Genomic DNA, 14607 nt, shown 5'->3' on the forward strand with positions numbered 1-14607 from the left:
AGTATAACTATAGTTAATTTATGTAACGGACTGCCAATGAAAGTGAGTTTCCATTTGTTTATTGTGAAATAACTCCTAATTGTACTGGCCATCTGTCCGGGTTGTTTCCCTGCCTTCGGCCTGAGATGCTGGGATAGGCTCCAGCATCCCTACGACCCTTCAGAGGACAAGCGTTTTGGAGAATGGGTGGATCGAAGAGGGTATGGTGCCAATGATTTGTTATGATCTACTTGTGCTTATGATGTCTTTGGGAAATGAAGCTTTTGTTTGGATAAGTGCTTTAAGTGAATCATCAGATAAACAGGAGACATAGCTCCATCCCAAACAATTATTCGCCCATTCATATTTTGCACTTCAAAGCTTTTTTATGCATTCAATTATGTGCTAAATAAATAAAATCTCTGGTTAAATACTAAATATCTCACTTAAAGTCCCCCTGTAGTCTGTAACCTTTAGTATACAAGGTTCTATGAAAATGCTAATTATCCCCGATGCGGCAGCTCAGAGATCCACTCGACCAACTTACTTAGGTAAACACTGCACAATGGTATCGCTCTTTACAATGTCGGACACATAACAGTATGATTAGCCTTTTGCTTGACTGTTATCAAACAACTAATAATGTGACAAAGCATGTTCCCGTTCGCCATCTCAGTTTGCCTTCTAACAATCATCAGAAACACTTTGACCAACTCAGAACGTCAGTGGAAAAAGGCATATAGTTCATCATAACATCGTAATATATCAGCTCTTCTCGAGACCTGCTAGTTCGCTGTTAATTATATGCTAAAGCCCGCCGGCACATTGATCTAGTAGTTTGTGACGTCAGAAACACCAGCGATTTCAAACCACGTTTTTGAGACTGTCTTTATGAATTTACACATGGTTTGTCTTAAAGCACATTTAAAACACCACATAGACATATAAACAAGATTTCACTAGTTCACACGTACATGAATTCAGATGTAGTTATTTATGCGTATTTGGCGTGCTGTAAGCCCCGCCAGTAGTTGAACTGTCAGCTCGAATCCAACGCGAGATTTATACGAGCGTGATTTGGGAACGAGTTTAGCCGTTCGACCGGGAGGGCCCTCGCAGCATCCGATGGGAAAGCCCAACCAGTAGTGGGAACGGAGGGCGCCCGTGTACTCGGTCGGGGGGCTCGACCGTCGCTTCGAAGGGGGCTGGGACACGGGAATAGATCCCTCGCGGCCCAGCGAACGGGGAGCCCACACGGCGACACGAGCGCGGGCGTCCGACGACGACTACGACAGGTTGGCTCTCACTGCAATTCGAACAGGAGGGCTCGACCAGCGCTTCGGAGGGGGGACTGAGCCCGGCCCACGAACGGGGGGCCATCACTGCGTGCGAATGGGGGAGCCTGTTAAATTCTCCAAAATTTACAGAACGTTAAATGCTCGGAGAAATAAAACTTTTTCCCCCAGTTCACGCCGAATAAATGGCATTAATTTGGGTGGATTGGCATTACTTTGAAAGCCGAAGTGATGTCTACTTTTACCAACTATGCGCCGCGTCCAGCGATCATTGTTATGGCTTGTTCGATATCGTGATAATGAAGAGAATATTCTTCGATTGGGATAAGACTATTGATGCTTGGAAACGGGGAGTTGTGAGTGGCTGAGAGATCAATTATGCGTTTTTTTCCTGAAAATTTTCTGGTAGCCACGCCTATGGGGCTAATACAAAATTTATCCAACCGGGGTGTTTCGAAAGGACCGATCATAAATCCTGATTCGATTTCTTTTTTGATTAGTTTGTCTACTACTTCAGGCTCTGCTAGGGAGGATTGAAGATTATCGCAGATGATGTTTTGAGTGGGCTGACATTCTACGCCGGGTTTAAAACCTTGTTTGAGACCAGACAGCAGATCATTTGTAACGTTAACGTCGGGGTGATGAGATAATTCCTCAGCCAGACAAGATGCATTCACAGGAGTCGAAAGATAGTTTTTTGCACTTTTATTTACAGACTTCTGCACTGGACATACAGCGCGGGCACCGCCGCAGTAGTTACAGATGTGGAGAAAGCGACAGCGTTGTCTTGGGCATTTCCCCTCGTTGAAATTGTTGCATACTTGCCTGTTAGATGCAACATGTGAGGCTCTGCTCACATGAGTGAAAGAGTGATCCTCTCTGGCGGGTCGCGGAACATAACTGGTAGATTTAATCGGGTTCTGTTCTTGGCAGGGAGAAATTGAGAGATTAATTTGAGGGCATGCCGTGGTGGCATGGTTGACGGATCTACAAATTGCAGATTAAATATTTCGGCATCCGCAAAAAACTCCCCAATAAGGACACTGATTCCATTGAGAGATACGTACAGCGCATCTAGCAGAAAACAGGTACGTGTAGAAATGACTACCCCCATAAGACTGCGCAAGCTCCGCTATAATGGAAAGATAATCGTTCAGCTCGCGCAGTCTATGGGGAAAAGCAGAACATATAATTTCGGTATAGCGGTTGAAGGCAATATAAAATTCAGCCAATGACAATGTGCGTGATGAAACCTGCATGTTGTTTTTTAAGGTAACGGATATCACCACAGTCCACATGGCAATTGGACTCTGATGGGGGAAACAAGGACAATAAAGAGCCCAAACGGGACTTTAACACTTAAATATCTCAACACAGACATGGAAACAGTGCTCCACATTATTTTTAGCACACCATATTTGTAAGTGAACACATGGCGTTTGAGAGCTGAAGCAGCGGCCAACCTTTTCAGCAAATAAACAGTTCAAGTTGTGAGTTGACAAGTTCAAACTTCAATCCTTTTTACACACTACTTGCTGTTACTTTATTTGGTTCTTTTACTGTCATTTTGTCACAATTCACTACTGTAACTCTAAAACAGAATTTTAAATTCAGATGCCTGTTTGTTGCTGCCGTTTTTTATTTTGCTGCTATACCCGTATGGAGACCCAAATGTGAAACTAATGTGATAATATTTTGAGAAATGTGTAAATCAATTAAAAAGTGTTACAAAATATCTATATAAATTAACTGAAAAGTCAATAAATCAACCATGCAATTATTAACACGAGATTAAAAGAGATTCGAATTTATTACTAATCCATTATCAGATTGCTAAAACAACATAGTGTGGCATTGCTCCACTGAACCAGGATCACCACACAGAAACCAAATGTGAAAAAACCCACAGTAGCGAATGAGGACAAACACTTTCTTTTGCTGACAATATCAGAGTGTGTGCACCGTCATAGTGCTGCCGCCGATAGAAAGAATCTTTCTTCACTGGCTTTGATTGAAGCTGAAGCCGCAGTCTGTGAGATCAAACATGGCTGTCTTGCAGATTAAAGGCACACGTTACGTTTTGTGATTTATGTTCGTATCATTGCTCTGATGTTAAGAGCTTGTGTGGGGAAACAAAACAAGACATTTTCAAGGACGCTTTCTGACCCGAGTCTAACCAAACATCAGAGGAACCTTTGAAGTAAATATTCCACACTGTTCACTGGTTTATATATCTGTGTTCCCAGGCCATCCCAGGATGTTTCTTTAGTTAGACAGATTATTCTTTTATCTACAGTAAAAGTAGTTTATGCACCTCTCCACTCAACAATGCCTAAATAAAAATAAAATCCTAGACAACCAGGTTCACACCTGTTGCTGCCTAATATTCCTAGTTTACACCCGATAATCTACTTATTATTGTAGTTTTTTTGATAGCTACTATCAACTACTAATAATAGAAATAATAACAATGAATTATATACATGTGTATTTTTCACAACTGTTCAAGGACTCCAATAGCATTCAAGTTCTACAAATAATGTGCTCAAGCACTATTACTGTTGTGCTCTATTAAGGAGAGTGGTCTTCTTTTGTGCTTTGAGCAAAGATCAAAAAGCAGTCAAATAATAAAAGATCAATAATTCCTTTAGTTTGTGGGGAGAACAGGTGTGTTGTTGAGCTTAAGAACCTACAGAAGGCTGTTTACCTCCAATACCTCTACGCTGGAACTACCAGATGATCCAGTGGCTTATTTCCATCAAACCATCAGACGTTCAGCAACACTGTCTGAAAAAAGTGGGTCATATATTTGGAGATGAGGTCTGGCAAGTTTTCCATCCTCCGCATCTCCTTTAGTGAGATAAAGCGTATTTAGATGAAGGTAAACGTATTTGGCTTGCTGTCCATGATGGAGAGCTTGAGCACTCAACAAAATGTCAAACCTATTTTCTTTTTCTGTCCTATTTTCATGCAATCTCAAAGAAAAAGTCTAAGTAATATTTCATCAGAATGTACTTGTTTCATGTCTGAAATTGCTTTCCTTTTTGGCTGACTAAACCCTCTTATTTTCTACCACTTATCACATAGAGACCACTTTTCAAAATCCAATAAATTCCCAGTGAGTGAGATCAAGTCTACAATTTTCTCGTTGAATATCCTATTGTATTTTATAAAATATATTAGAATATGGAAGCAAATTGTGCTGCGAACAGTGTTTCACATTGACTTTAAGCAGGTAATGGGTAGTGGCAGTTTGTGAGAACTTTTCAGAGTTGCCAACCAAACATTGATCAAACCAATATAAGATTGCATCAGGTTTGATTTATATGTATTTGCTGATAAGCAGTGGTCTAATATTCTGTGTTTAGTTAGTTTTCTTTGTTATCTAGGTTTCTAAATACGTACTCATTTGCTTCTATAGTTACTGATTAAGTTTGTCACGTGTCTAGTTTGGTTCATCGTTATCTGTGTATTTACACCCCTCAGTTTCCTTGATTAGGTGTCGGTTATTGTCTTGGTGTGTATACACAGCTGTTGTGGATTTGGGTCTAAGACTTTCCTTGAATTATCTTTCATGAACACACCCTGGAAACTGGAATTAAATTGTCGCTTCAACACTCCTTGCCTGCCTGAATGTTACAGCCCCACTTCATCTAATATCCAATCTGATGAAACTAATTCATCTTCAGAACACAAATTAAGATGTAAAAATAAAATTTGAAGATTAAAATGTTTAAGCCTCAAAGTTTATAAATACATCCTAAAAGACTGAATTGAATTACTCATTTCATATTGATTTTTATCATGTAAACCATATTAATCGAGCATTTTAATCAGGGCCTTCTAAAGAGACACAATTTATTTATATAATAAACAGATTTAATTAAGGCTTTTTTACTTACATAAAAACCTTATAAGCCGCACATCAAATATAAGAGCTCAACACTACTTGCTTGATGCACAAGAACCAGTGAGGTTTGTTCTCGCATATCCAGGACACATGGTTATTCTGTCAGCCGGTGAGGTGCATGGAGTGAGCTGAGCGGTAATCTGAAATGTAATCTGTCAGCCAGTGAGCTTGCAAACTCCCTAGGATTAAATCAGGGTTCTTCAAATCTAGACCTCAATTCAAGGTCCCATTCCCAAACCTAATCAAGCACCTTGAACAAGCTATTCAAGGCCTTCAGGATTACTATAGGCAGACTGGTTTAATCAGGGTAGGAGCTAAACTCTGCAGGAGAGTGGACCCTGAGGGACAGATTTGAAGAACCCCATTTTAATCAGACTTATTTCAGTGTTGCTGCAAACTGGTTCACTGCAGCACACTATCAAAGTTTCTCTGAAACCCAGCACCACCTGCCTTTCTACTTCTAGGGGATTCATTTATGTCTATTTGTTCAGACAGTATTTTTTACATGCTCGTTGAAGCATGTCTGTGTGGAAGCAAGCCTTCATGAAAATTAAGCACGTTTCTTATGTGAGTGGGGAAAGGGAAATGTAGAGGCGGTAGTACTGTGCTCCACTTGGAGGTCTTCAAGGGTACACTTGGACCCGAAGACCCAAGGTCTGAAGAATGGATGGTCTGCAGATGCTCAGGTAGATGATGATTCTCTATTCGGAGGTAATACAAAGTACATGTATTATAAGAGCCAATGCAAGGTTTTTCTACTTGATACTTGAGAAAGGTAAATCCTGTAATCTAAAGTAAAATCTACCACATTTGTGTGATGGAGCTGGCCAAGGTGCTCTCAATGACGCTGCTGTAAAAGCTGCTGAGGATCCTTTGGTACCATGCCGAATTTCCTCAATTTTCTGAGGAAGTACATCTGCTGTTGTGCTTTCTTGACCATCTGGGTGGTGTTATGTGACTGATGTAGATGCCCAGGGATTTAAAACAACTCACCCTCTCCACCTCACACCCATGGATGATCAGCAGCTGATGAGTTCTCTTCTCCTTCCTCATGTCTACGATCATCTCCTTGGTTTTGTCTGTATTGAGAGTGAGATTGTTTTCTTCACACCATGCCACTAGACTCGCTACCTCGCCCCTGTATGCTGTTTCATCACCACCAGTGATAAATCCAACAACCATGGTGTTGTCAGTGAATTTCAGGATGAATTTATCCTTATGGTTGGCAACGCAGTCGAATGTGAACAGTGTCTAGAGCTCCTTGCGGGGTACCAGTGTTCATCACAATGCTGTTTGATGTGATATTTCCATTTCTGACAGACTGGCCTGCCAGTGAGGAAATCCAACAGCCAATTGCAAGGTTCAGTCCAAGTTGTAACAGTTTATCAGTGAATAACTGTTAAAAGTGGAACTGTAGTCGATGAGAACCATCATAGTGTAAGCGTCTTTGTTTTCGAGATGTGAGAGGGTTATATGAAGGGCTGCTGAGATGGTGTCCGAGGTAGATCTGTTCGGGCGGTTGGCATACTGTAAGGAATCCAGCGTTTCCGGTACACGGTGCTCTGAATGTGGGTCAGAACCACTCTCTCAAAACACTTCATTATGATTGCAACTGATCTGTAGTCATTCAATCAGGCCACTGTGCTCTTTTTGGGAACTGGGATAATGGTGGTAGTTTTAAAACAGGTAGGGACCGTGGCCTGTGAGAGTGACAGATTGAAGTAGAGGTGAGAACATCAGCCAGCTCTAAGGCACATCCCCTAAGGGCCCGCCCAGGGGTGTTATCCGGGCCAGCAGCCTTGCAAGGATTAATTCTCCTTAAGGCTTTGTGTACTTCAGCTAGTGAGACAGTTAAAGCGGGGTTGTGCGATCTGGCTGTGCGAATGGCCCCTCTGTGTATAGCTGCTGGAGGTCTTAAAGCGTGCATAAAATTGGTTTAGCTATTCAGGCAGGGTGACAGTGGAGCTACTTGCATCTGAAGTGCTCTTATAGTCTGTGATGTGTTGCAGGCCTTGCCATATCCACCTAGCATCAGCAGTAGAGTAAAAGCTCTCAATTTTCTCTCTATACTGCCTTTTAGCCTCTACGATGGTCTTCCTTTGTACTGTGCTGCAATGTACTTCTCTGTGTTTCCAGATCTAAATGCAAGAGATCGAGCACACAGCATGTTGATCCATGATCCAGTCCTTATGTACCCAGTCACATATTCAGCATATACTTATATATTGATGGAAGAATCCTCCAGTGTGGCTGCAGATTTAAACACCTCCCAGTCTGTCTGAGCAAAACAGTCTTGCATTATGCACTCCGTTTCTGGAGACCTGAGTTTAACTTGTTTAACAGTTGGGTTTGTTTGCTTAAAGTCAATAATTGTATCCCTTAAAACCCACCTTTGATCAGCAAAATTATATACATTAAAAAAATATATTTTTGCCTTAAAATAACTTGAATGTTACTCCACACCCTTGCCTCATTTAGTATACGCGGTTCAATGAATATGCAAATGAGCTCCGCCTCCACTCACTTACAACAGCTCAGAGATCCACTCGTTGACGATCACACTTTGATCTGATTGGTTACAAGGTCAGGAACTCCAGCGATTTCAAACCGTGTTTTTTAGCAATGGTGTTGTCTTGTGAATTTGATCATGGTTTGTCTTAAATCATATAAAAAACACCACATAGACATTAGAGGATGGATAACCGACCTGAGCTCGGTCACATCAGCGCGATAAGGCATTGAACATTTAAAATTTAAAACAAGCTTATTATGTAGGTAGTCAATGTGCCTGGTGTTTTCACTTGATGCAAACGTTCGTTTTTGTGATTAAAATACATGTAAAATATTACCATAACATCTGTCTTCCTGTGTGCGGAAATTTTTTTATGTAGCCGTGACAATGAAACACGTGCATGCGCGCCTGTGTTAAGGGCGCTTGTTGCTCCGTGCGTGCTGATGCGCTCATCTGTTGACATTTCTGAATGCCTTCCTACAGTTGCTTAATAAAAGCGGGCTTTCCACACAAACAAACATACATGTGTCATAGGTATGAGAAAAAAATGGGATTTTAACTGTCGGTCTAGGACATTAATATCTTTATGCTTGTCGGGCTCAGACAGAATGAGTTTGCCAAGCGCTGCTGATGAGTTGGCATGCGGAGGAGTGTAAACAGCAGCCGAAAACACAGCACCAAATGTCCATGGTAGATAATAGGGACGGCATTTCTGAAGCAGCATCTCAACATCTGGTGAACAGTGCTTAAAAACAACCTGTACTCCACACCATGAGTTGTTACACCTCCCCTTTGGTCTTACCGGAAGCAACTGCGCGTTTGTAACTGCAGGGCAGATTCCGAGACTTTGGGTGATAGCCAAGTCTCTGGAAAAAATTCCCATTGCGTTGTAATTCTGATACTCAGTTTGTCAAGTTTGTTCTCCAGTGATTGCACGTTAGCTAGCAGGAGGCTGGGTAGCCGTGCTTGTCTAGCAAGCTTTTAGCTTGACATGAAGTCCCCCTCTCTTGCGTCTCCGCCTTCGCAGGGATCTCTGCAGGGTCGGCATCCTCACCTGAGCTGCGAGGCCTTCTCTGGGATCGCGGTGATCACGTCTGGTGCGAACAATGCAGTAAAGGTTCAGAGGTATAAAACCGGTATATGCTAAATAATTATAGTGCATAAGATTTCTGCACTGTAAAAAAAAAAACAAGACACGTAAACACACTCAAATTTCTTACTGCTGTGGTAGCCGATAGGTAGCCTGATAAATACAAGTAGTATGGAGACTTCCAATATATGGAAGATAATAATAAAGCAGATAATAATGCAAAATGTATTTAAGGGAATGTATGTTTGCTAGTTCATATTGTACTTTACAACACCTCAGTCCTTTTTTTACATCATCAAATATGTTCTGCAGTGTAACATAAACCAAGGAAAAAGAGCTTTGCAAACCCAAACACAGAGCAAACTACACAAATGCTAAGATGCCTGACACGTGGGATTTAGCAGTGGATTAATGCCAGTTTTGATGAGGCAAAATCAGCATCAGCTTTGACTTATGTGCTGCCAGTGGGACTCCATTGTCCTGCCACCCATTCCTATCATGAGACTTATCCCAGCATTACCGCTGGGACTGGTCTGAGTGACAGTGATTTGAAGGGAAGCATCCTCACAAAAATCAACTAACAGACTTGCATTACCATTTAGAAAGGTTGATGGAGTAGGACAGATGCACTGCTGCCATTAGTGACAGTGCAATTCTTTAAACAAAGGATAATATTACCACAAGAGTGTCAATACAACAGGGTTACAAGCATCTGAATTGCTCTTTAACATGCTAAAATATGTGCAATTACTTTTTTCAAGGTAAATGTCTTTCCAAAAAAGGACATCTGGAGACTCGACTCCAAAAGGACACAAAATAATCAAGTGATATAAGGAGACCATATAATTCATACAATTATGCATGGGAAACATTACACTATGAAATAAGAAAAGTTTTTGTTCTATATAGTATGTGTTTAGTGCAACAGCAAAGAGCTTGTTTACATTTTAGATAAGTTAAGTTGCGATACCGAACGGGACTATATGCCAAACAAAAAACCTAAACCAAACTCCTTGACCTGACTGCATATACCCACTACAGTACACAGATCCATTCAGAATTACTAACAACAGCAACATACACATGACAAATCCAAATATTATCCTGAATATGAGTGGAAACAACCTGAATATAGTGAAATGTGTCCGTACATAAATACAATGTGCGATCAGTGTGTTGAGAGCATATACACAGTTTGTTTGTGCATCAATACAATGGACTCACACACGCTTACTGTACGACTCCTGTAAGTCACTGCAATCCTCATCCATCAAAACTTTACTAGCACAACACTTTAGCACAACACTTTGGTTTGCTTTATCCAGCTGAGAAACGTAGTTTGCGTATCATCTGGCCATACAGCAGAGGGATGTTTTGCCGTTCCATTCAGTCCATATATTTCACACAATCTCAGAATATGACAGAGCTTGTGTTTTAAAGCGAAACACACTGGAATGAATAATTCACTGAACACGCAACGTGAGTCTATTATCTCTGCCAACTCTGATGAAATAGCCTCGTTTTCTTTACATCTGCGCTTATTTGGACTACTTGAATGAATTTGCTTACTGGATCATTGGACAGAACATTTTCCCAGAGTTTAGCGGTTTCTGGCAAACAACGAAGCCAAATCGGCTTGAACAGTTAGAAGAATTGCAATTTCCAACTTCCAGGGTTACAGGCATTGTAGATGCTCAGTGTGACTCCCGACTCAGTGAGTTCCAGGCAATCAGACACATGTTCACATGTTGACCACATGAGGTCGCCATGACACATCGAGAGCATATTGTGTTTTTGTCTCAATTATGGTAAAAATAACATACTGTAACATGAAAATAACATAAAATCGCTTTGAAAACAGCAGACGAAAAACAAAAGGTATTATTATTGAAACTTAATGTCTAATGTTAAGATTTGTTTTTACGTTTATGCTCATTGGAAGCAGTCGGTATCTTGGAAGTGATGTTAAATCACGTGACTTTCTGAGGTTTGGGTTGATCGGTGTACCCCGAGTTCACAGGCTGAATATCCGACTTTAAGTGGCATTCCCAGATGTTATTTCCAAAAACGAGATGGGAAAAATCCAAATCCCGAGCTGTCTGAAACTCAGCTAATATCATCTGACGTTATATTAATGACGCAATTTAATACGTGCTTCAGTAATTTATTTGGGTTAAATAATTTTAACACGTTAAGGACTTTAAATTAAACGCATGAGTTAACGTCAACAGCCCTAGCTGCAGTATTTCATGTGAGAATCAATCCCCTCAATACATCAGTATTGAATGTAGCTTCTTAAAAATACAGAAGCATGAGTATCATAATCTTGTTCAGTTCTATGTGGTACTCCATAATAGTCTGCATCCAAGTTCGGCTTTCATGTAAGTCAGACTAGTGAACAAAGCAAATAAGTCACTGTGACTGTGCATGTGTTTCTAACTGAATGAGTTTCATGAATAGAGCTTGTTGCTGTTGTTCATTCTGCTGGTTGCCATGAGCTAAGAATACTGAGTCACAATGAATACATGTTGCTGTAACTGAATGCACAATATGCTTTCACTCCATATTATAAAATTCTCTGCATAAAATTAGGCCTCACCGCTTTTGTAACGGAGAGATAGCGGTCGTAGCTGATAAGTACGATGTTGAAGACAGAAGCAGTGCAGAGAAGGTAGTCTACGACAAGCCACAGCTTGCAAAGTCCTTTACCCAGCATCCATTTCCCTGTCAAGATGTAGGGGATATACACGGGTATGCAGAAGGCACCTGTGGGGAACACCAATCACAAGACAAAATTATAGTCATTCTTCAAATAAAGCTGAAAAATGTGTGTTGTTGCAACGTTTTGTCCAGTCAGTTGGTGTTGATGCGGTCAACCTTGTTGTAAAGGGTGAAAAAGGGGGGTGGATTTTTTTCATGGTTAAAGAAAAACCACTCTTAAAGTCAAGAGTAAAGAGGAGGTCACATTAGCAACATTACGAAATCAAAAAGGGTCCATTGTCAGTAGTGTAGTGATGCATGAAGCACAGTTCACACAGAAGTTACTTTCAAAGCAAGCTTTCTGTTTGTCAACGTGTGAATCCATGTGACCAATGAACCTGTTGCAAAAAAGAAAGAAAGAAGGTTGTTTTGGTTTTTGCCTTTTTAAATTATGTTAATTTTTAGATCGTTTACAAATCTCCTATAAATTTCAGTTTATTTTAGTTAGTTTCATTAATGGTTTGTTAGATTAAGTTTAGTTTTTTGGAAACTCATTTAGTTTCAGTGATTATAATTTAGCAGAGTTAATAGAACACTTCCAGTGTAAACCAAAGCAAGACATTTAATTTCAGCAGTTTAATGTTTGCACAGTTTACAGGTAACTCTTGTGCAAACCTCTTAATAATACAAATAAAATAATTGTTTGAGATTGAAAAAGAACCAAACAAATGCAACTTAAAAGTATAAAAGTAAAAAAATATGAATTAATACTTATACATATTAACTAGCTGCACATGAATGTATTAATTTAACGCAAATCACTTATGAATAAGAAAACGGTAAATGTTATTTGTATATGGAGATGTATTATAGCAATATAATATAAATACAATAAAAGACAAAGTTCCTTACAGTACAATTAGAAAAGGTCCCATTCAAAGTGCATATCCAATCACATACAATTAGTCAAGGTTTCGAATGAGTAATAAGAGCGTAAGCAGTCAAATCAATACAGGCAAGACAAAAAAGATGAGAAGCCTCAGAATTCAAGTTATACAAGAAAACAAGCACTGCTTTGCATGGAGACTGTAATGTGCAGCCAGCCAACACTGAACTATCATGTGGACGGTGGAACAAGACTGATTTGCCTTAAAGCGATTTCGTTCAAATACTTTCTAGCTTCACACCATTTGCTTTCCTCAACAGTTTATTTTTATTTTACTAGTGTTAGTAAAAATAAATAGTATTGTGCTAATGCTTATCAAGTTAAATCTGTATAAATTGGTTTACGTACAGTGTGAGATTGTGGGGTTTAATTACTGTGCATTGCTGTAAATATTTACACTGTTTTGTTATGTGGTTTTAAAGGTTTTTCACCTACTGAGATTCTACAATAAATTGAGAAAAGGCAACTTAAGTCTCATTCTTGTGAGTAAGTAACCCCTTTCAAGTGTGGGACCCGTGCAGATTAAGGCCCCGTTTACACGATGGGAAAACGCAGATATTTCTCTGCGTTTTGGCCTGTCATTTACACGAAAACGCCGTTTTTATCCCAGAAAACGATTATTTCTAAAAACTCCGGCCAAAGTGGAGATTTCTGAAAACGCCGGTTATATGTTGTCGTGTCAACTGGGAGAAACGGGGTTTTAGGTTCTCTCTTGTCGATTCTGAGGATTCTGATTGGCTTGCATGGCTTTATCCTTCTCCCTACACTGCCGCCCATAGGTTTAGCATAGTTATAAAGGCGCTCGACGGCGTATTTATGCGGGTTGTGTGCACGATGTTATTATTGAAAACGGAGGGGGAGAAATATTCGTTTCTCTAAATACCCGGCTATGTGTAAATGTGGCCTAAATCACTTGACAGTGATAGAATCATCAAGAATATTTTTTTGTCATCACTAGTTAACAACGGTGGACACATATATAATACATCACATAGAGTGATTAATGAGTTTAGAGCATTATTTTTAACACCATGATTTGAGAAGGCAAGATTTTGACATAATACAGGGAGAAACATTTAAAAAAATAATTGGAAGCCATGCAATATTTTCTTTCTTTGCCCAAACAAATACAGCAAATTCACAATGATGTGAAGAATAAGGGCAACAGAACATTCTCACTTTAATTCAGTGGTGTACTTTCAGCAGAACTCATTTAACTCTATTTTAATACAGTCTAATGTTCTTTAAGACTCTTGTTTGAGTATTATGGAGAAATACAAGTATTTGTTTATGTACACATTATTAAATATCTGTTGATATAAAAAGTGTTATACATAGCAGCAAAAAATATATATTTTAAGCGTATGATAAAAAAAATAACAATTCGACCATCATGCATATAGTTTATTAATATATTTAGAAAATAATCTTACTAAATAATTTTACTACAAACTAGTATTTATTATTATAGTTAAAATGTTATTCTCTGATAGCAATATTTCAGACAACCCAGTTCTTCACGTTGTTAAATTGTAGTATTCACCCTAGAATCCTGTCGAGGATTTCTCATTCTGACTAAAAATCACCCACCATGAAACTTCTCTGTGAACTTTACTTACCAACGAGGAAGTCTGAGATTGCCAGGTTAAGTAGGAAATAATTGCTCTGTTTGCGCAAACTCTTGTCCATCTTGAAGGCGACGATGACCAGTGCGTTGCCACATACAATCACAGTAATCAATATGACCATCATGACCGTGAGCACCGCGAGCACCGGACCCGCGAACCCCGAGTCTCTCCTCACGGCGGTCCAGTTACTGACCGTATGTTCACGGGTCATGTTGGGATCGCCGTGATGGTTACCCATCGAAAGCTTCACGGTCTTCAGTTCGAGCTTGTCTTTTTCATGTGTCTCGTGAAGGATGAATTGGTCTAGTAAATGTCTCGTGTGCGCGCAGTTGACGCCCCTTACCCGTTCCCACGGCGCGCGTCAAGGACGATTGTTAGGTTTTCTGATATACCTACTGACATAATCCGCAAAAAAAAAAACTTGTTAAAGTGTCACGTAAATCAAGTTATCCCATTTATGAAATCACAGAAAATGTACAGAACATCATTTAAGAATTTAAAAAACATATTATTCAAAAGTCGATTCATGAAATCAATTCATAGGCTA

The 14607-nt window shown here is 39.8% G+C and overlaps 1 protein-coding gene across 1 annotated transcript in view; it reads right to left on the bottom strand.

Moving 5' to 3' along the window:
- The window catches only part of LOC306998448 (histamine H3 receptor), a 35715-nt gene extending 21330 nt beyond the window's left edge, over nt 1-14385 (bottom strand). Inside the window, exons 1-2 of the mRNA XM_079612538.1 lie at nt 14052-14385; nt 11386-11552 (exon numbers count right to left, since the gene is read on the bottom strand). Of these exons, the coding sequence (XP_079468664.1) occupies nt 11386-11552; nt 14052-14298 (414 nt within the window). The 5' untranslated portion in view covers nt 14299-14385. The remainder of the gene's footprint in view (nt 1-11385; nt 11553-14051) is intronic.
- Nucleotides 14386-14607: the final 222 nt, after the last annotated feature.

The sequence above is a fragment of the Phoxinus phoxinus genome (genome assembly GCF_949152265.1).
Source record: "Phoxinus phoxinus genome assembly, chromosome: 5".
Taxonomy (NCBI): Eukaryota; Metazoa; Chordata; class Actinopteri; order Cypriniformes; family Leuciscidae; genus Phoxinus; species Phoxinus phoxinus.